The following is a 20,294-nucleotide window of genomic DNA, read 5'->3' on the forward strand; positions in this document are numbered from 1 at the left end:
AATGGGCACCCACAAACCTTCCCCTGGAATCCTTCCATTAAAATTAGTCGCCCAAGGAAGGGCAAGGTGGACACTGACTGCCGAGTGTTTAAAAAAGAGTGGACAATTTGGCTCGACGTATGCGACATGACGTTCAGCCACATGAACATCAACATCAACCAGTCACAGATCTAGGTAAACGGACCAACACCTCGGATATCTCCTGAGAATTGCCACAACAAATTTTACTCTAGACTATGACGCACTAGCAAAAAAAGGGAGACCAACAACACTGTTCCCACTGAAAATGTAGGGGAGGCTCTCAAGTTTGTTGTAAAAAAATGCATTTGGAATATGATTTGTACAAATAGCAGGGATTGAAACTAGCGACCATTCTCATTTTCAAACAATGCAGGATGCTCAAGGACATTGATGCACCACCTGTTTGCGACTAATCTTAACCTGTAAAGTTCTTAAGGCTTACTTTAAGGAAGTGTTTCCCGTTTCCTCACCTCTGTTACCAGGTGTTTGTGACTTAAAACTCTGCTCTGATTTTCAGATACCCCTCACCGTGTTGCCGTTTTGATTACTTCATTTGGATGTATGCTTTCACCGATTATTCAAGATGATATATTTGGTCGGAATGTTTGCCGTTTGATGTGATCTCATAAAATAAACACCTTTCATTAATCTGACCTGCGGGCACTGAAGTGATGGAAACTATTATTCATAATAACAGTGTTGTATTTAATGAGAATCACTGATAGTAGTTTTTGGGTGAAATATATTTTTAATGCTGTTAATAAGTGCATTTGTTTTCAAAAAGCTTTTTTTGAATATCCATGCTTTACTACCTACTAAAAGCACAAACCTTTTATGCGAGACCTTTACATGTCATTTCTATTACATCACACAAACACTACATCCATCTGCTCCTGGTTCGGCCCCCCGATCAAAATTTAGAACCAAATTCGGCCCGCCAGTCAAAAAGTTTGCCCACCCCTGGTTTAGACACATTCCTTTGACGGCATTAGAAGTACTTCCGGTTTTGTTTGAAGCATCGAGCGCTAGCAACATTGCAATGTGGAAAAATGAGTTGCACTTTGTGTATTAGATTTCGGTGGTCGGTTGATATTGATAACTTCGCAGGGGAGTGTGTTTTAGCAGTGCTCCCGCCTTGTTTTTGAACTAGTTATTGTTTGTAACGTCGGCTGCCATGCGGGCTCTCGTGCGCATATTTCTGGTTTGTTTGTGGATCAGCACGGCGGGGGGTCATCAGTTTACCGAGGAAGAAATGCGGGATGTCAGGTAAGCGCACACATCTGCACCGAAGTTTGGAGAATTTTAAAACTCCATTCCCGTACGTTAAAATCCAATACTCAACTTGAACGCAAACAAACACTGCTCTGCGTCGAAATGTGGAAAAATGAACCATTCAATGTCGTTATTATGAAAACAAAACTCATTTTCATATTTAGATTATAATTTGACAGTCACCAATCACTAATATATGGTGACTGACCATTTATTTCCATGGGCGACTTAATGAACCTTCAGAACTACTACTGTACTACATTTTCATTTATAAGTTACTAGTTGACCATTTCGGGTCAGGACCCAAAAGAACCATACGTAGTCCCATTCGGATCCACACCTCGCCCCAAAACAACGGATATGATTCAAAATTTACTGGGCACTTTGGTTGCGCAGCCTTTACCATCGTCCACATTAGCTAAACTAGCATTAGCATTTAGCTGCGTTGCAACTCAGATAGTTTACGGTAAACGATAGTTCTATATATATTCCTTCATGGGGAAATTCCAGTTCACAGCCGCCATTAACAAAAGAAAACAAAAACAGGAATTAAAAACAATTTAAAGTTTTAAAAATAGAGTCATGAATCTTCTATAAGGTTATGTTTTGGTGGTTGTTGTTATGTTTGAACAGTTCAATACATATACAAATAATTTATTGCACACTGTTTTTTTTTTTTTTTTTTGTAAAGTCTTACAGCTGCAGGAAGAAATGACCTGTGATAACACTATCTCACACACTTCTGATCATCAATTCATCAGTTGGAAACTTTCACTTTCCGTATGGGCTGCGGTAGCTGTCTGGAATTGTATTGTTCAAGTTTGATTCTCCATAATCAGTCTTTTCTTGATTTATTCACATATTTACGGTGTAGCTGATGATGATGATGATGAGATAACATGACATCTCATCACATATTTTTCTCCAAGGTTGCCATAATATTTAGACAGAGAAACTACAGTTAAAAACTGGATGAATAGTTACTAATCCTAAATGTTACACTCTTCTTATTTCCCTTCTACAACTATTTATCCTTATACCTAATGAAATTTATGACTAAATGCTTAATGATTTGATGCTTAGTTTGAACATAAAAATAGACAAACACAATAAGAAAACATCACAGAAGCAGGACTTTTACAATGTAACAATACAATATTGCTCTTGGCATATCCTTTCTAAATATATGGTAAATGCTCTTTCACTTGTATTGCACTTTTCCGCTTGTTAACGCACTCGTAGTGCTTTACACTGAAGTCCTCATTCACCTACTGATGATATAGCCCCATGAGTAACTGGGGGTTCAGTACCTTGCACGATTGTTTTTAGTATGTTGCTAAACTACAACAATGTAGTCACAATGTTAGGAAGAATACAATACCTTTATATTCATGGATGTAAGATGATACATATGTACATCTTAAATCCCCTTTTCCAACTTGGTCTCTGGTTCTTTGAATGAGGACCTACAAAGCCAGTGTACGTCTGTTACTGTGACTGTATTTTCCGCACCATAAGGCGCACTTCCAAGCCTTTAATTTTCTCAAAAAAGGAAGGGGCGTCTTTTAAATAAGGTGTGCCTTTTGTGTGGACCAAATTCCAAAATCTGTAAAGTTGTTTTGCATGGCGAAATATGACGACCCGTTGAACCAATCAACCAATTATGTTTTACGTAGATCGGGGCAACGTAACATGTAGAGGAGTACGTACCTCCGCCACCATTGGTTAATAAATAAATAAATACGTTTGTGCAAATCTGTAAAGTTGTTTTGTGTGGCTTCCGCCACACAGTGACACAATAAACAGGCGTAATATGTAGACCAGATGAACCAATCAGAGGACATTACGTTTTACGTAGCTCGGGGCAAAAAAAGACTGTACGTAACGTAGAGCACGTACCTCCGTACACGCCATCGTTTGTGCAAAGAAAACAGCATTAGGACCCTCTAAAATGGCATGAACAAAGAGACATGCTTACGAGGATCAATCAGAGCTTTCTGGAAAGCCAGGGTGAAGAGCAACGTGACAACGACGAGACAATGACGAGAGGGAACTTGGCATGTTTAATGGCAAATTTGACCCAACTGTTTAATTTGGATCCAGAAGATGAGGACTTGGACGGATTTGTGTATGAATATCAATTAACAATAATGCAAGTACAGTAGAGTACATGGGTATACAGTAGAATAGAGTACAACCAAACTTGCGGTCTTGCTCCGTGACGTTTTTTTTGTTTACCGTAAGTCATGGCATACATGCGCCCTATAATGTAGTGGGTACTGTGTGTGGATTAAATACAAAATATGCTCCGCAATTGAGTCTGCGCCTTTTAACCCAAAGCGCCTTATGGTGCGGAAAATACGGCAATTTGCCCAGGTCCTGTAGTGGTTTGTAGAATAACCCAATTTTTTCAAAACCGTACGTGACTGAGCCGTGTTGCGTCGGCATGGAATTCTATAGTAGAGGGCTGTTCTACATGCTGTATTTTTCGGACTAAAAGTCGCTCCGAAATATACATCGCATCAGCCATAAAATGTACAATAAAGTGAAAAAAAACATATATAAGTCATTCCGGAATATAAGTCGCATTTTGGGGGAAATTTATTCGACAAAATCCAACACCAAGAACAGACATGAACAAGCAACGACAGTCTAAACGATACGGTATGCTAACGTGACATAAACACAAACGACAAGCTTTGAACGGGCCTGATGTAACAATAACAGTTATTCAAATAACTATAACATAAATAACACCTTTATCAAACCATCTGTGTCACTCCAAATCATTAAAGCCATCGATTGAGTTGGTCCTCCTTTATGTAAACAAGTCCGACGTCAGCGGCGCGTTGCAGTTCAAATTTTTCTACAGGCCCATATAACAATATACACTGCTCAAAAAAATTAAAGGAACAGTTTTTTTATCAGGGTATGGCATGAATTCAATTACACTTTTCTGATAAGGTTTTGGTCAGGTACGCGGCAGAGGGGGTTGTTAATCAGTTTCAGCTGCATTGGTGTTGATGGAATTAACAGGTGCACTAGAGGGGCAACAACGAGAGTCCCCAAAACAGGATTGGTTTTGCAGGTGGAGGCCATTTCAAGTTTCTTCCTCTTGATCTTTTTTAACTGGTTTTCCACAAGTGTTGGCTTTAGCTAGAGTCATTATCACAACTGGGAGCATGAGGCGATTTCTTAACCCTCCTGAAGTTGAGCAGATTGTCCAACTCCTCCAGGATGGCACATCCATGCAAGAAGATTTGATGTCTCCCAGTACAATCTCCAAAGCATGGCGGAGATTCCAGGAGGCAGGCAGTTACTCTAGGAGAGCTGGACAGGGCCGTAGACGGTCCTCATCCCATCAGCACGACCGATATCTGCTGCTTTGTGCAAGGAGAAACAGGTTGAGCACTGCCCGAGCTCTACAGAATGACCTCCAGCAGGCTACTGGTGTGAATGTCTCTGTCTAAACAGTCAGAAACATACTTCACGAGGGTGGCCTCAGGGCACGACGTCCTGTAGTGTACCCTGTGCTCACTGCTCATCACTGTGGAGCTCGATTGGCATTTGCCATAGAACACCAGAATTGGCAAGTCCGCCACTGGCGCCCTGTGCTTTTCACAGATGAGAGCGGGTTTACCCTGAGCTCCTGTGATAGACGTGAAAGGGTCTGGAGAAGCCAAGGAGAGCACTATACTGCCTGCAACATCATTCAGCATGACCGGTTTGGTGGTGGGTCAGTGATGGTCTAGGAGGCATTTCCATGGAGGGACGAACAGACCTCTACAGGCTAGAGAACGACAGTCTGACTGCCATTAGGTATCGGGATGAAATCCTTGCACCCATGGTCAGACCCTACGCTGGGGCAGTAGGTCCTGGTTTCCTCCTGATCCACAACAATGCCCGGCCTCATGTGGCAGGAGTATGCAGACAGTTCATCTGGAGGATGAAGGAATTGACACAATTGAATGGCCCTCACGATCATCTGATCTAAACCCGATAGAACACCTCTGGGACATAATGTTTCAGTCTATCAGACGCCGCCAGGTTGCTCCTCAGACTTTACAGGAGCTCACTGATGCCCTTAGACAGATCTGGGAGGACATCCCACAAAACACCATCCGTCGTCTCATTAGGAGCATGCCGCGACGTTGTCAAGCATACATACAAGCACGTGGGGGCCACACAAGATATTGAAAATAATTTTGAGTTGCAGAAATTGAATTTAGGCAAAATGGATGAGCCTGCCACATAATTTTTTCACTTTGATTTTTGGGGTGTCTATATACTGAGCCCTCTGTAGGCTGGAAACTTTTATTTCCATCAAGAGATGTGGCCTCTTTTTGTTCCTGAGACATTAAACTGTCCATTTCAGCATAGATATCCAACATTTTTGTTGTCATCATTCAAATCTGATGTATTTTCAAAGTGTTCCTTTAAGTTTTTTTGATCAGTGTATAAACTATGTATGAAATAACAATAATATAAACAACAATTTTATCGAACCATCCGTGTCACTCCAAATGAATAAATCCATCAGAATCTTCGTCTTCCGTGTCACTTGGAAAAAAACAAAACAAAAAAACAGTTGTTGACGCCGGAAAGACTACGTGCGCTGCGGATGTCAGACTAGATATATCAAATAAATGTAATATAAACAACAATTTTATCGAACCATCCGTGTCACTGCAAATCTGTAAATTCATCAGAATCTTCGTCTTCCGTGTTACTTAAAAAAACCCACAGCTGTTGACACTGGAACTATGTGCCTGGTGACGTCAGACTAGACATATCAAATAAATGTAATATAAACAACAATTTTAACGAACCATCCGTGTCACTCCAAATCATTAAATCCACTGGAATCCTGGAATCCTCTGTGTCCAAAAAAAAACAAAAACAAAAAAAAACCCAGCTATCGATTCCGGACCTACGTGCGCGCTGACGTCAGCCTCGTTGTCAGTTGGCGGCTCCAATTATTCCACAGATCTACGTATATAACTATATTATACCATTACCAAAGTACCAGGCAAGACATAGGTTTGATAACCGGCTCTTTATTTCACAAATCAAGAGCTCAACATGTGAGCCAACACACGCAAGCGCCCTCGATTGCTCTTTCCGCTTCCCGCCCCCCTGCTGTCTTCACGGCCTCCCTTGAAAATCGGAAACTACTGAAGTCTAACAACATACACGTTGCTCCTCTAAATAAACTACCGTAATTTCCGGACTATAAGTCGCGGTTTTTTTCATAGTTTGGGTGGGGGGGCGACTTATACTCAGGAACGACTTATATATGTTTTTTTTTCACAAATTTTTACTTGATCATTAAGACATCACTTACAAGTATAGTTGACCACTTCCCATGTTATTTTTAGTATAGTTGATCACTTCACATGCTTTTATATCTTTATCTTGAACATATTCAAGACATAAAAAATAGAGAAAACATCAAATAAAGCAATTAACACTTTAAAGCACCATATCCAAGTCCACTGTCTGCTGTATGTACACTTGCTCCATTTTTGCTCCTCTTATATTTATTATTATTATTTATTATTATTTGTTTATTTATCATTTATTCAACACTCTTATTTATTCATTGTTTGTGCCTTCTTGTTTTTTTTTTGTGTTGCTTGTATGCATATGTGTACTATCTCACCGAGGGATAGTGGAAACGTAATTTCAATCTCTTTGTGTGTCTTAGTATATAAAAAAAAATTGACGATAAAGCAGACTTTAACTTTGATAAAACAACCCCAAAAAATTTATTTTCAGACGAAACTGGATGAGGGCGCTCTAAATTTCACCGTTGGCCGTGACTCATCAACTGGGTGGGCTTAAAAATGGCACCAAAAAGAAACTCATATTTTGCAGGTTACAAACTTCAAGTTGTAAAATATGCAGCTGAAAACAGTAATCGAACAGCAGAAAGAAAGTTTGGAGAACCGTGATGTACCAATGGATTACTATTTCAAGTGACGTCAGTAGCGCGGCGCGGCGGTTGTTTACATACAAACGTGCCCACATAAGGACTACCGGCATCATTAGCGGTGATCATTTCTAAATGACACGGAGGACAAAGAGTTTGAAGGAATTAAGGATTTGGAGTGACATAGAAGGTTTGAAAAACTATTATGGCTTTTACGCACGCCCGGTCCTACTCTACTGAGTCGGGGGCCGGCGCTCGGCCGAGTGGCTGTCCGCGAACGGTGCGCGGGGCTCGGACATGGCCATTACGCACGCCCGGTCTGTCTGGAAGTCCACGCCGCCACACGCTTGGAAGTTTGTTTTGTTTAATAAAGAGCCGTTTACCAAACCCACGTCTATCCTTGTACTTTGTTAACGCTACAATATAGTTATATAGTAGATCTGTGGATTAAGACGAGGCTGACGTCAGGGCGCACGCGCGGCGATGTTGACAAAGGACGAGGAATTTGATCGATGGATTTAATGGAATTAAAGTGCACGGATGGTTTGATAATATTATTGGCTTGTATTATAGTTATTTGAAATATAGTTTATCTATTGTTATATGAGCCTGTGGAATATTTTGAAGTGCAAGCGCCCTCAGCCGTGCGCACCCATTGTTGACAAAGAACGATCGATGGATTTAATGAATTGGAGTGACACCGATGGTTTTATAAACATGTTATTCATGTAATAGTTGTCCTTAATCACTCTATATGTTACGTCAGGCCCGTTCTCAGCTCTTTGTTTGTGTTTGTCACGTTAGCATACCTATCGTTTAGCCTGTTGTTGCTATTTAATGAATTGGAGTGACACCGATGGTTTTATAAACATGTTATTCATGTAATAGTTGTCCTTAATCACTTTATATGTTACGTCAGGCCCGTTCTCAGCTCTTTGTTTGAGTTTGTCACGTTAGCATACCTATCGTTTAGCCTGTTGTTGCTATTTAATGAATTGGAGTGACACCGATGGTTTTACAAACATGTTATTCATGTAATAGTTGTCCTTAATCACTCTATATGTTACGTCAGGCCCGTTCTCAGCTCTTTGTTTGAGTTTGTCACGTTAGCATACCTATCGTTTAGACTGTTGTTGCTATTTAATGAATTGGAGTGACACTGATGGTTTTATAAACATGTTATTCATGTAATAGTTGTCCTTAATCACTCTATATGTTACGTCAGGCCCGTTCTCAGCTCTTTGTTTGTGTTTGTCACGTTCGCATACCTATCGTTTAGCCTGTTGTTGCTATAGTTTAGCCTGTTGTTGCCCGTTCATGACTGTTTTTGGTGTGGGATTTTGTCGAATAAATTGCCCCCAAAATGCGATTTATACTCCGGAGCGACTTATATACGTTTTTTTTCACTTTTTGGGGCATTTTATGGCTGGTGCGACTTATACTCCGGAGCGATTTATAGTCCGGAAAATATGGTATATATCAAATAACTATAACATAAATAACAGGTTTAGCGAATAATCTGTGTCACTCCAAATCATTAAATCTCCCGATTTCGGAAGTCAGTGAATGGAACTCATTGTCAGTGAGGCTCCAATTATTCCACAGCCATCGTGCGCCCTCATGCGGTTTAAAGTGAAAATAACATGTGAAGTGATCAACTCAGTGGTTCTTAACGTTGTTGGAGGTACCGAACCCCACTAGTTTCATATGCGCCTTCACCGAACCCCTCGTTAGTGAAAAATTATTTTTTTTAAATTCAAGACATAGATGTTTTTTACTAATGCACAAAATGAACTGTGCATGAACATCACCTTGTTCAAAGAACAAACCCAACACAATGCATGAACTCGCAATAAATTACATACTGGCAAATCAGAAGCTACACGATAAAACAGGTTTGTTCGGACCTCCTCAGTGGGGGCACTGTCGAACCCCTGAGACCGACTCACCGAACCCCTAGGGTTCGATCAAACCCAGGTGAAGAACCACTGGATCAACTATACTAGTATGTAAGTAAAGTGTTAATGATCAAGTAAAGATTTGTGAAAAAATTCACATAAGTCGCTCCTGAGTACAAGTCGCCCCCCCACCCAAAGTATGAAAAAATACGGTAAATATAACAAAAATATGTTACATTTGAGGTGTCTCGAACAGTATCTGTGATAATGTGCACCTGAATCTCTTTCAGACAACGAATCAAAGGTATGTTCTATCACGCCTACAACAGTTACCTGGACAACGCTTTCCCTTATGATGAGCTTCGCCCCCTCACCTGTGATGGTCAGGACACTTGGGGCAGGTGAAATCAAGGTTTCCTTCCAAGTGGCTGTTATTTTAAATCACCATAGTCACTGTTGCCTCTCTTTTTTTTTTTTTCCTCCAGTTTCTCACTGACGCTCATCGACGCACTTGATACCTTGCTGGTGAGATTGGAAATGGCTATCCTGCATTGCTGAATCTTGTTCTTTTGTTCATTGACACTTGATACAGGTATACATGTGCATTTGTCAAGGTACTGGGAAACCACACTGAGTTTCAGCGCGTGGCATCGCTTCTACAAGAAACAGTTGACTTTGACATTGACATCAATGCCTCTGTCTTTGAGACCAACATCAGAGGTTTGTACAAAAAATAAGAAGGGTAAATTTATCAATTAATAAAAAAAATGATAAATTAATTTAATAATTGATTGTTCATTTAATTGACAATTTTGCCTCTCCAGTCCCCAAGACTCACTAATTAGCACCACTTGGAAATTTAGAAAATAATCCCTCCGATGACAGGTTTGCCTAGTGCAGGGGTGAGCAATTCCGGTCCTTTACGGCCGGTGTCCTGCATATTTTCTATGTCACTCTGTTGCAACACACCTGATTTTAATGGTCAGATAATTATCAAGGTCTGCAGAAGCTGGATAACAATCCTGATCATTTGAATCAGGTGTGTTGCAGCAGGGAGACCTATAAAACATGCAGGTCCCTCCAGAACCGGAATTGCCCACCCCTGGCCTTGTAGTTCTATATGAATTAGGATGAAAATATCTTCATCAAGCAGACTGAGCGGGAATTTATCCTACGCAAGTCAGGCGAGTATACCCCTACAACAGTGGTTTTGTCGCGGGCCACATTGCTGTTATAGTTCCTTCGGCAGCCACTAGTTTTCAAATCTGAGACTAGTAAAAACTGGTCAAATATCTGAAGCTGAATTGTAATCAAAATTGCTAGCAATATATCTATATTTTATATGTGAAGACAATTTTTGTAATTTTAGTATTGACTTGTATTGACACAAGTCGATGCACAATTTGTCTTTGCAGGCCACATAAAACGCTGTGGCAAGTTGTATCTGGCGCTGGGCCTTGAGTTTGACACCAATACCCGACAGTTCAGTGGTGTCAAACTCATTTTTGTCGCGGGCTGCATCGTAGTCATTTTTTCCCTCGGAGGGCCATTATGATTGTCAACGTCTTCTATATACAGTATAGGCTACAAAACAAACTGATGAATGAATATTTTTTAAATCAAAGATCAAAATATTTTAAAACGACGAATGATAATGAAAATTGCAAGCAATATCTTTGAATATATAATTTTAATATATATTTTTTTTAAAAGTGCAGACAATTCATAATTTTAATGATGACACAAAGTTGATGCAAAATTTGTCTTTGCGGGCCACATAAAATTATGTGGCGGGCCGTATCTGGCCCCCGGACCTTGAGTTTGACACATATGCCCTACACCAGGGGTGTCAAACTAATTTTTTTCGCGGGCCGCATTGTAGTCATAGCTTCTTTCGGAGGGCCATTATGACTGTCAACCCAAATAAATGTATGAGCACCTCATATTATATACAGTTGAAGATACTAAACAAACTGACAAATATCTCGTTTTCAAATCAGACGAGTAAAAACTGGTCAAATATTAAAAAAATATATACCGTATTTGCCGGTGTATTAGTCGACCTTTTTCGATCCAAAATCGACCGAAAAAAATCGACCTCGACTTATACACCGAGTCATAAAATTTAACTTCGTACTTCAAATGTGATGGTAACCAAGGCCGTTTCTCATGCATCTCATTGTGCGTGGGTGTGCGTCCGTCAGGCTCATCAAACAGCGAGAAACTGAATCATTATAAAGCGTTTGTCGCATTAACACGCATCCTCAGCAACAATTTCAAATATTCTCACCTCAATAACGGACATCGAAAGCCAGGCAGCGACGATGACTGCTAGGGGGAAGTACTGGGTATTGAGCGAATGTGCGAGTCATCGCGCGTCAAGCAACGACAATAACTACTGGTACGTAAACATTCAATCGCCATGTCTAAATGAATGTCGTTGGCACTTAGAAAATATTCGCCAAACTTGGCCAGACTTCCAGGGGAAGAGGCCGAATTTTCACTTGTTCTGGCCGACCGAAGGAACCAGCCGAGGCGGACACTTTACGGCGGTTGAGTCGTTGGCACTTAGAAAATATTCGCCAAACTTGGCCAGACTTCCAGGGGAAGAGGCCGAATTTTCACTTGTGGTGGCCGACATGGGGAACCAGCCGAGGCGGACACTTTACGACGGTTGAGTCGTTGGCACTTAGAAAATATTCGCCAAACTTGGCCGGACTTCCAGGGGAAGAGGCCGAATTTTCACTTGTGGTGGCCGACACGGGGAACCAGCCGAGGCGGACACTTTACGGCGGTTGAGTCGTTGACACTTAGAAAATATTCGCCAAACTTGGCCAGACTTCCAGGGTAAGAGGCCGAATTTTTACTTGTTCTGGCCGACATGGGGAACCAGCCGAGGCGGACTCTTTATGGCGCAAGAGCCGTTGGCATTTAGAAAATATTCGCCAAACGCTTTTCGGAAATAGCGACGATGAAGACGAATTTTGAACTCTATGCAATCACTTTATAATTATAATTTGTTGTTTCTTAACTAAAAATAAACCCGTTTCTAAGAGTGTTCATTGTTGTTAGTCTCTCTCGGCGCGTAATATCACAGGGTCATGAAGTAAATAATATTTAAAATGGCGTATAGATCGCTCGCTACAAACTCGCGAATTTGAACACATTTCGTCAATAAATTTCGCATATTTCTGATTGAATTTTGAAGTTTAATATAATGCAACAATTGAGCTCGACTTATACAAAGGATATATCATGAAATCGTAAATTTCCGTCGAATTTTAGAGGGTCGACTTATACACCGAGTCGACTTATCCACCGGCAAATACGGTATATTTAAAGTGAAGACAACTTGCAATTCTAGTAATGACACACGAATTTGATGCACAATTTGTCTTCGCGGGCCACATAAAATGATGTGGCGGGCCGTATCTGGCCCCCGGGCCTTGAGTTTGACACCTGTGCCCGACACCATCAGCGACCCTGCATGCCACATTCTTGACTGCATTTGATGTCAAACATTTTTTTCTCAAACATGTTTAAAAATGAAAGAAAAAAAAAATCGTTATAAAAGTAGTTGTGAGCACAAACAAATACAACACAAACATACCATAGAAGCAAAGTATCAGTGATGCTGACACGAGAAAGTTACACAGCAATCAACTAGTAATCACTAATTACAGACTCCCAAGAAGTTATCTTCCACAATTGCCCTGAATTTGGCTCTATCCATCTTTCCATCAACTCCATCTTCCCTCTCCTTGCTGAAAAAACACCCCGAGACTATGGGATGGTGTTTTCAGGTTGATATGCAGTGTTACTTTTACGCCAAACATAAATAATGCGCATTTAGCCCAACAAGTTCAATTTTGGTCTCATCTGACCAGAGCACCTTCATCTGCAGGGCTCGAAAGTGCGACCATTTTCTTAAAAGTGCAAAGTTTTTTTCTAGGTTGCACCGGTGCACCTGATGATGCCCAGGTGAAAAAATAAATTTCTTTGCAAGCGCATAAGCTCTCTTAGTTCTGTGACGGGACTCACACTCGTGGCAGGACAGTATTGTGGTCTAAACCAATAAGAGACAGGGCTTGGCTATTTTTTTTCTTCTGACTGGCTATGGTTCTGTTCACCGCTCTTAGACGAAATGAAAAACACAATAAATGCGACAAATCGAGGGAAAATGAAGACATGGGCAGTTTTTTTTCACCAAGAAAAAGTTACAACCAGCCCTACTACTGAGAGTCCATCTAGTCAAAAGACAGAGCACTCAATCAGTAAGCTGTATGACAAAGGCCGGAACGCAATGCACTTTATTTAGTGTCAGGAGTGTGAACAAAGTGTGGCTGGTAATAGTCCATTTATAAGCGGGTAAACAACGTTTCCTATTGAAATGTTAAAAAAACGTGTTATTTCAGCGGTAGACAGCAAAAAATAGGTCCCCTGAGGAATCAGAAATGGTTATCAAATGTAATACTACATACAACATTGCTAAGGAGGAGTTGCTGTTTACCAAATTTAAGTCAATACTTTGAGATCTGAATTTAGGTCAGGCGTGGGCAAAGTTTTTGGCTTGCGGGCCGGGCCAAATTGGGTTCTAAATTTTGACCGGGGGGCCGAAGCAGGAGCAGATGGATGTAGTGTTTGTGTGAAGTAATATAAACGACATGTAAAGGTCATTGCATAAAAGGTTTTGGCCTTTGGTAGGTAGTAAAGCATGGATATTCAAAAAAAGCTTTTGTAAACAAATGCATTTGTTAACAGCATTACAAAAATATTTCACAAAAAAACTACTATCAGTGATTCTCATTAAATACGACACTGTTATTATGAAAAACAGTTTCCATCACTTCAGCGCCTGCAGGTCAGATTTATGAAAGATGTTTATCTAATGAGGCGAAATCACATCAAACGGCAAACATTCTGACCAAATACATCACAGGTGTCAAACTCAAGGCTCGGGGACCAGATACGGCCCGCCACATCATTTTGTGTGGCCCGCGAAGACAAATTGTGCATCAAATTCGTGTGTCATTACTAGAATTGCAAATTGTCTTCACTTTTGATATAAATATATTTTTAAATATTTGACCAGTTTGTACTCTTCTGATTTGAAAACGAGTTATTTGTCAGTTTGTTTTGTAGCTTTTACTGTATATAATATGAGGTGCTCATATATTTATTTGGGTTGATAGTCATAATGGCCCTCAGAAAAAAGCTATGATTACAATAGGGCCCGCGAAAAAAATGAGTTTGACACCCCTGAAATACATCATCTTGACGAATCAGGGTGTTTTCACACTTGGTCCCTTTCAGCCCTCTAAACGAACTCAGATCGATGACTCAGCATTTTTTGTGCATATGTGAACCCGGCAACCGTACTCAGACCCCTTTAAAACGAACCGTACTGAGACCACCTCAGGAGGTGGTCTTATATATGAAATAATTTCTAAAATAAAAAATTCAATGAGGGTGCGCCTTATGGTGCGAAAAATACGGTAATAAAGGAATCAAGACGGCAACACGGTGACAGATGTCTGAAAATCAGAGCAGAGATTTAACTCACAAACACCTGGTGACAGAGGTGAGGAAACGGGAAACACTTCCTTAAAGTCGGCCCTAAGAACTTTAAAAGTTAAGATTAGTCGCAAACAGATGGTGCATCAATGTCCTTGAGCATCCTGCATTGTTTGAAAATGAGAATGGTCGCAAATTTCAATCCCTGCTATTTGTACAAATTATTTTCAAAATGCTTTTTTTTTTTTTTACAACAAACTAGAGAAACTCCCCTTCATTTTCAGTGGGAATGGTATTGCTGGTCTCCCTTTTTTGTTAGTGCATCATCGTCTGGAGTAAAATTTGTTGTGGTAATTCTTAGGATCAAGCCGAGGTGTGGGTCCGTTAACCTAGATCTGTGACGGGCTTTGTTGACGTCCATGTGGCAGAACGTCTGCTCGCACACGTAGGTCGAGTCAAATTGCCCACTCTTTCTTTAACACTCGGCACTCAGTGTCCACCTTTCTTTTCCTTGGGCCACTCATTTTAATGGAAGGATTCCAGGGGAAGGTTTGTTTGCTGACACACAGCCCAGACTCGAAATTCGGCACTGATGGAAATAGAGCACCGAGTGTGCTGGGTCCGTACTACTGAGTATGTACACGCAGTTGTGAATGTGCACGGAGCTTTCTGACACGAATTCCGGGAGTTAATGCGTGGGCGGGTGCTTCCCCATCTACTGGGGAAACATAGTCTTTGCAGGGAAAATTACCCAAAACATTTTCAACAGTACAATCTATTCAGGTTTGGCGGGCCGGATTAAACGGCACCGTGGGTCAGATTAAACGGCCCCGTGGGCCGGATGTGGCCCGCGGGCCATACTTTGCCGATATCTGTTTTAGGTCTTAGTTCAGTGAAGCGCTTTAAACACTTTGTTCTTTTTGTATATATTTATGCTTCAAATAAATGAGCATTTTCTACACCTTATTCTTGTTTGAAAATAATTAAGAAGCCCTTCAAGGCAACGCCATGTACAATCTAGGTACACCTCGATTCTGTGCTGGTGCAAAAAAAAAAAAAAAAAAAAGCATTGGGCACCGCAGTGCCACCAATCCAAAACTATTGTCTGGCGCCCTGATCTGCGTTTGTTGTGTCTCTCATGTGACCTGTGGAAAACTTTAAAATTGACTTTTTATAGTTTGCTTTGCGAAATGGCTTTCTTCCATAAAGGCCGGATTTGTGTAATGTGTGACTAAATACGTAGTTGTCCTATAGACAGATTACCCCAATTTAGCTGTGGATCTCTGCTATTCATCCAGAATGTCCAGTACAATCTTTGTTGCATCTCCGATCAGTGCCCTCTTTATTTAAGCAGAAGGTTTAGAGCAGGGGTGCAGTTTGCTCCCAGAGTTGCAACTAGGTAGTTTGACTAAGAAAGCTGCAGAGGCATCAAAGCCTGTGAATATAATGCTTATTTCTGTCCTTCAGTGGTGGGAGGTCTCCTGTCTGCCCACCTCCTCTCAGGCCGGGCTGGAGTGCAGCTGGAACCTGGCTGGCCTTGTTCAGGACCACTCCTGAGGATGGCAGAGGACGCTGCCAGAAAACTGCTACCTGGTACTAAACATGCACACAGTTATGTTCAAAACTTTTGAAGCTAAAAAAAATAACTCCCCATAAAGCCACATTGTATTCATATATTCCAGCTTTCGAGACTCCCACTGGAATGCCATATGGCACAGTCAACCTGCTGCGAGGTGTCAGTCCCACCGAGACACCAGTCACCTGCACTGCTGGCGTAGGAACCTTCATCCTGGAATTCGCCACACTGAGCCGACTTACGGGCAATGTTACATTTGAGGACACTGCACGCCGGGCGCTGAGGGCTCTATGGAAGACCAGGTCGGACATCGGACTGGTAAATGTGAAACGTGTAGGCAGAATTAGTGACGTAAATGCAGTGATAAAGTAGTGTGAGATGGCAAAAAAGTGGACATAAACAACAACAAACCATTTCATCTCTCCCCGTAGCAATCATCACTGGCTGCAATTAGTTGAACCCCGGAACTCGGCGCTAATGTGCTCCAAAAGGAGCGTCGAGAGGCGATGCAGTCGAGTTTTGAAGCAATTTGTCTAATTTTGTCTAAAACAGAACACAAAACCACAAAAAGCAATGAAAATACAATACAGCAAAAGCTTGGAGCACAGCTTTAAGTGGTCCGTATGAGGCCCTTGACACAAGTTGGACATTCAGAAGACAAAAAAATGAGCTTGAATTAAATTAAACGTTACAAAATAACACAGTTTACTATACACAAAACATACTTACCCATGGTAGAAGAGCTAAAGTCCTGTAAACAATGTCCCTGAAGGGAATAAATGTGAACAAAAGGATGGCTATTGGTTACGAATAAAATACTGTAATTTCCGGACTATAAGCTGCGACTTTTTTCCAAAATTTTGAACCCTGCGGTTTATAGTCGGGTGCGGCTTATACAAGATTTTTTTCGTGATTTTTGTGATGACTTGATCACTTTTACACACGTAAAAAGGCTGTGGACCACTGTTGTGCGGTATCTAAAACACCAACTATTTTGAAACACTACTATGGCTGCTGCTTATTCTGGCTGTGTTGCTTGTGACTATTATGAGATTTAGTAGGAATGCACGCTAGGTGACCTGCGTCAAAGGGCTCTAAACCCTTTCTCTTACTCTGCCATGTGACGCAGAGATTACACAAAGCAGTGGCGCTGTTTGGACCATCTGCATTGTATTAAAACCCAATCAGTCAGCATTTAAATTAAATTCTTCTGACATTTTGCTCACCAAAAACAAGTTGTAATGAATGTGAACTTTTAATGCATTTTATTCCGAAGGTTACTTTGAACCCTGAGGCTTAAATGGCGGCGCGGCGTATTTATGGATTTTTACGACTTTCTGTGTACTGTCTTTCTTTGTAAAAAACTCATGTGCACGTGCGGCTTATAGTCCGGTGCGGCTTATGTAAGAAAAAAACTGAAATATCCCTGAATTTTAGCTGGTGCGGCTTATAGTCCGGTGCGGCTTATAGTCCGGAAATTAGGGTAGATTTCTTTTTACATGGTTGTTATTGCTTGAATTCTACTCTTCAGCATGAACCCCCATGATCTTGTGATCTCACCTGTGCAGCTTTCCGAACACAGAGCGCACACGCCTGTAGTTGGGCGTTACAATTGTTAGAGATTTGCTCACTCCAACTTGTTTTGCAAGAACCACACGAGAGACAAGCAAGTCCTTTTAGACACCTGCAGGTGGAGAGCTCACACGTTGAAGGAGTGAAGTCTAAAACTCTCCCTCCTGCAAGGGCATATTTATTAAGAGAAACAGAGTGGGGGTAAGAGTAGGCTGAATAGAAAGCCCTTGTGCTCTAGTCAAAACATATCAGGGGGTGTTTTACGACCTTGTGTAGGATGGGACAAGTTATCTTATTCATTACCGGTTGCATTCCAACATAATCATACGATAAGGATAATCTGAAAAACCCTAACAACAATGGTTTCAAACCCATAAACAACGCCAACAAGCAACATGTGACCATAGTATGAACTGTAGAGTTTGTAGTTACGTAAAAATCGAGTAAGATGGGTCGGATCCCGAAATCAGAGGTGTGATTTTCCGACAGTTTGCACATTGAACTCCGAATATGTCGATTACTGAGGCGGTCAAGTTGAGGGGTTCTACTGTATTTACTTTCTACCCCGAGGTACAGTACCCATTCCAACCACTGTGCTTGCTGCCACAATCTGAGGTTTGAATCTGTCATTAGTGATTCTGTTAAATTTGGGTTATTATAAAACTAAGATTAAGACAAAATTGGCATAAAATCCAAGAACAATGACACTTGCAGCTAGTGCTGAGCGATAATTTGATGTCAGTGTCGGAATTGATATCAATAGAAATGACATTCGATTAAAATATTTTATATAAAAAAAAAAGGGGGAACAACACTAGAATGCAAATCCCATCCCAGCATTATGCATGTTGTAGGCAAATGAATATGTATTGGATTGTATGATATGAAATAGTATATTTATATTGAGAAACATCTTTCAGTCATATCGCCCAGCCCTGTGAAGCACATTGTCTTTAAAAAGGCATTTATTTAATCTTTGTATTAGCGGCCACTTTATTTGGCTTGTATTTTTTTTATGTAATACACCAAATCACATAATATGTATAATTACCGTAATTTCCGGACTATAAGACGCACCGGACTATAAGCCGCACCAGCTAAAATTAAGGGATATTTTAGTTTTTTTCTTACATAAGCCGCACCGGACTATAAGCCGCACATGCACATGAGTTTTTTACAAAGAAAAACAGTACACAGAAAACCGTAAAAATCCATAAAAACGCCGCACCGCCATTTAAGCCTCAGGGTTCAAAGTAACCTTCTGAATAAAATGCATTAAAAGTTCACATTCATTACAACTTGTTTTTGGTGAGCAAAATGTCAGAAGAATTGAATTTGAATGCTGATTGATTGGGTTTTAATACAATGCAGATGGTCCAAACAGCACCACTGCTTTGTGTAATCTCCGAGTCACATGGCAGAGTAACAGAAAGGGTTTAGAGCCCTTTGACGCAGGTCACCTAGCGTCCATTCCTATTAAAGCTCATAATAATCACAAGCAACACAGCTAGAATAAGCAGCAGCCATAGTAGTGTTTCAAAATAATATTTTTGTTGTTGTTTTTTTCTTCAAGATACCGCACAACAGTGGTCCACAGCCTTTTTACGAGTGTATAAAAGTGATCAAATCATCACAAAAATCACAAAAAAAAATCTTATATAAACCGCACCTGACTATAAGCCGCAGGGTTCAAAATTTTGGAAAAAAGTCGCGGCTTATACTCCGGAAATTACGGTAAATAAAATAACCTAAATTCTGCCTTTTTTCCCCCAGGTCCCTCTTTTGAATAGTTGAAAAAAAATCAATATCTATATCAAGCAACAAATATAAAATACTATATTGTGATAAACTTTTGTTCTTACGCCCGATTTGTGGACCCGGTGGAGGTTTTTTGTGTGTTTTGGGGTGTTCTAGGTATTGAGGGGGGCTGTGTTGCAGACCTCGGGATAATTTACAATATTTAGGCCTCACCAGTTGGGCTGCTGTTACTTTTTCCCCCCTTTGTTATTGTCTTTGTTGCTTTGCTTTGATGACTTAACTTTCGCACCTTCTGGATTTCTTTATGGCGCCGTTGTGTCAGCCTTTTCTAGAAGCCTATTGAGTTGCGCTCATTTCATCAGCATGTCTTTTATGAATGCTGCTGGAAACCTCAATTTCTCCCCAGGGAAATTATAAAGTATCATCTATCTCTCTGGGTGAGAGAGAATGAGAGGGAAGGGGTCTCTCTCTCTCTCTCGCTCTCACTTTTTTTCTCTTTCTCTTTCTCTCTCTCTCCTCTCTGTGTCTCTCTGTCTGTCTCTGTCTGTCTGTCTGTCTGTTTGTCTGTCTGTCTCTCCCTCTCTCTCATCCTAGCCTCTCTCTCTCTCTCTCTCTCTCTCTCTCTCTCTCTCTCTCTTTCATCCTATCCTATCCATAGGTTGCACTGATGCGCCCACCTTTTTTTCTTGGCTGCTCTAGCGCTTAAGTTGCACCAACATTTTTGACTGCATCACATACATAAAGCTGACAA

The 20,294-nt window shown here is 40.9% G+C and overlaps 1 protein-coding gene across 1 annotated transcript in view; it reads left to right on the forward strand.

The window, feature by feature from the left end:
- Nucleotides 1-992: 992 nt before the first annotated feature.
- edem2 (ER degradation enhancer, mannosidase alpha-like 2) overlaps nt 993-20,294 on the forward strand; it is a 42,033-nt gene continuing 22,731 nt past the window's right edge. The window contains exons 1-6 of the mRNA XM_088362957.1: nt 993-1,287; nt 9,414-9,524; nt 9,609-9,648; nt 9,738-9,843; nt 16,105-16,230; nt 16,320-16,531. Of these exons, the coding sequence (XP_088219083.1) occupies nt 1,196-1,287; nt 9,414-9,524; nt 9,609-9,648; nt 9,738-9,843; nt 16,105-16,230; nt 16,320-16,531 (687 nt within the window). The 5' untranslated portion in view covers nt 993-1,195. The remainder of the gene's footprint in view (nt 1,288-9,413; nt 9,525-9,608; nt 9,649-9,737; nt 9,844-16,104; nt 16,231-16,319; nt 16,532-20,294) is intronic.

Source organism: Syngnathus floridae, chromosome 2 (genome assembly GCF_059516105.1).
Source record: "Syngnathus floridae isolate MCC-2025c chromosome 2, RoL_Sflo_1.0, whole genome shotgun sequence".
Lineage (NCBI taxonomy): Eukaryota > Metazoa > Chordata > Actinopteri > Syngnathiformes > Syngnathidae > Syngnathus > Syngnathus floridae.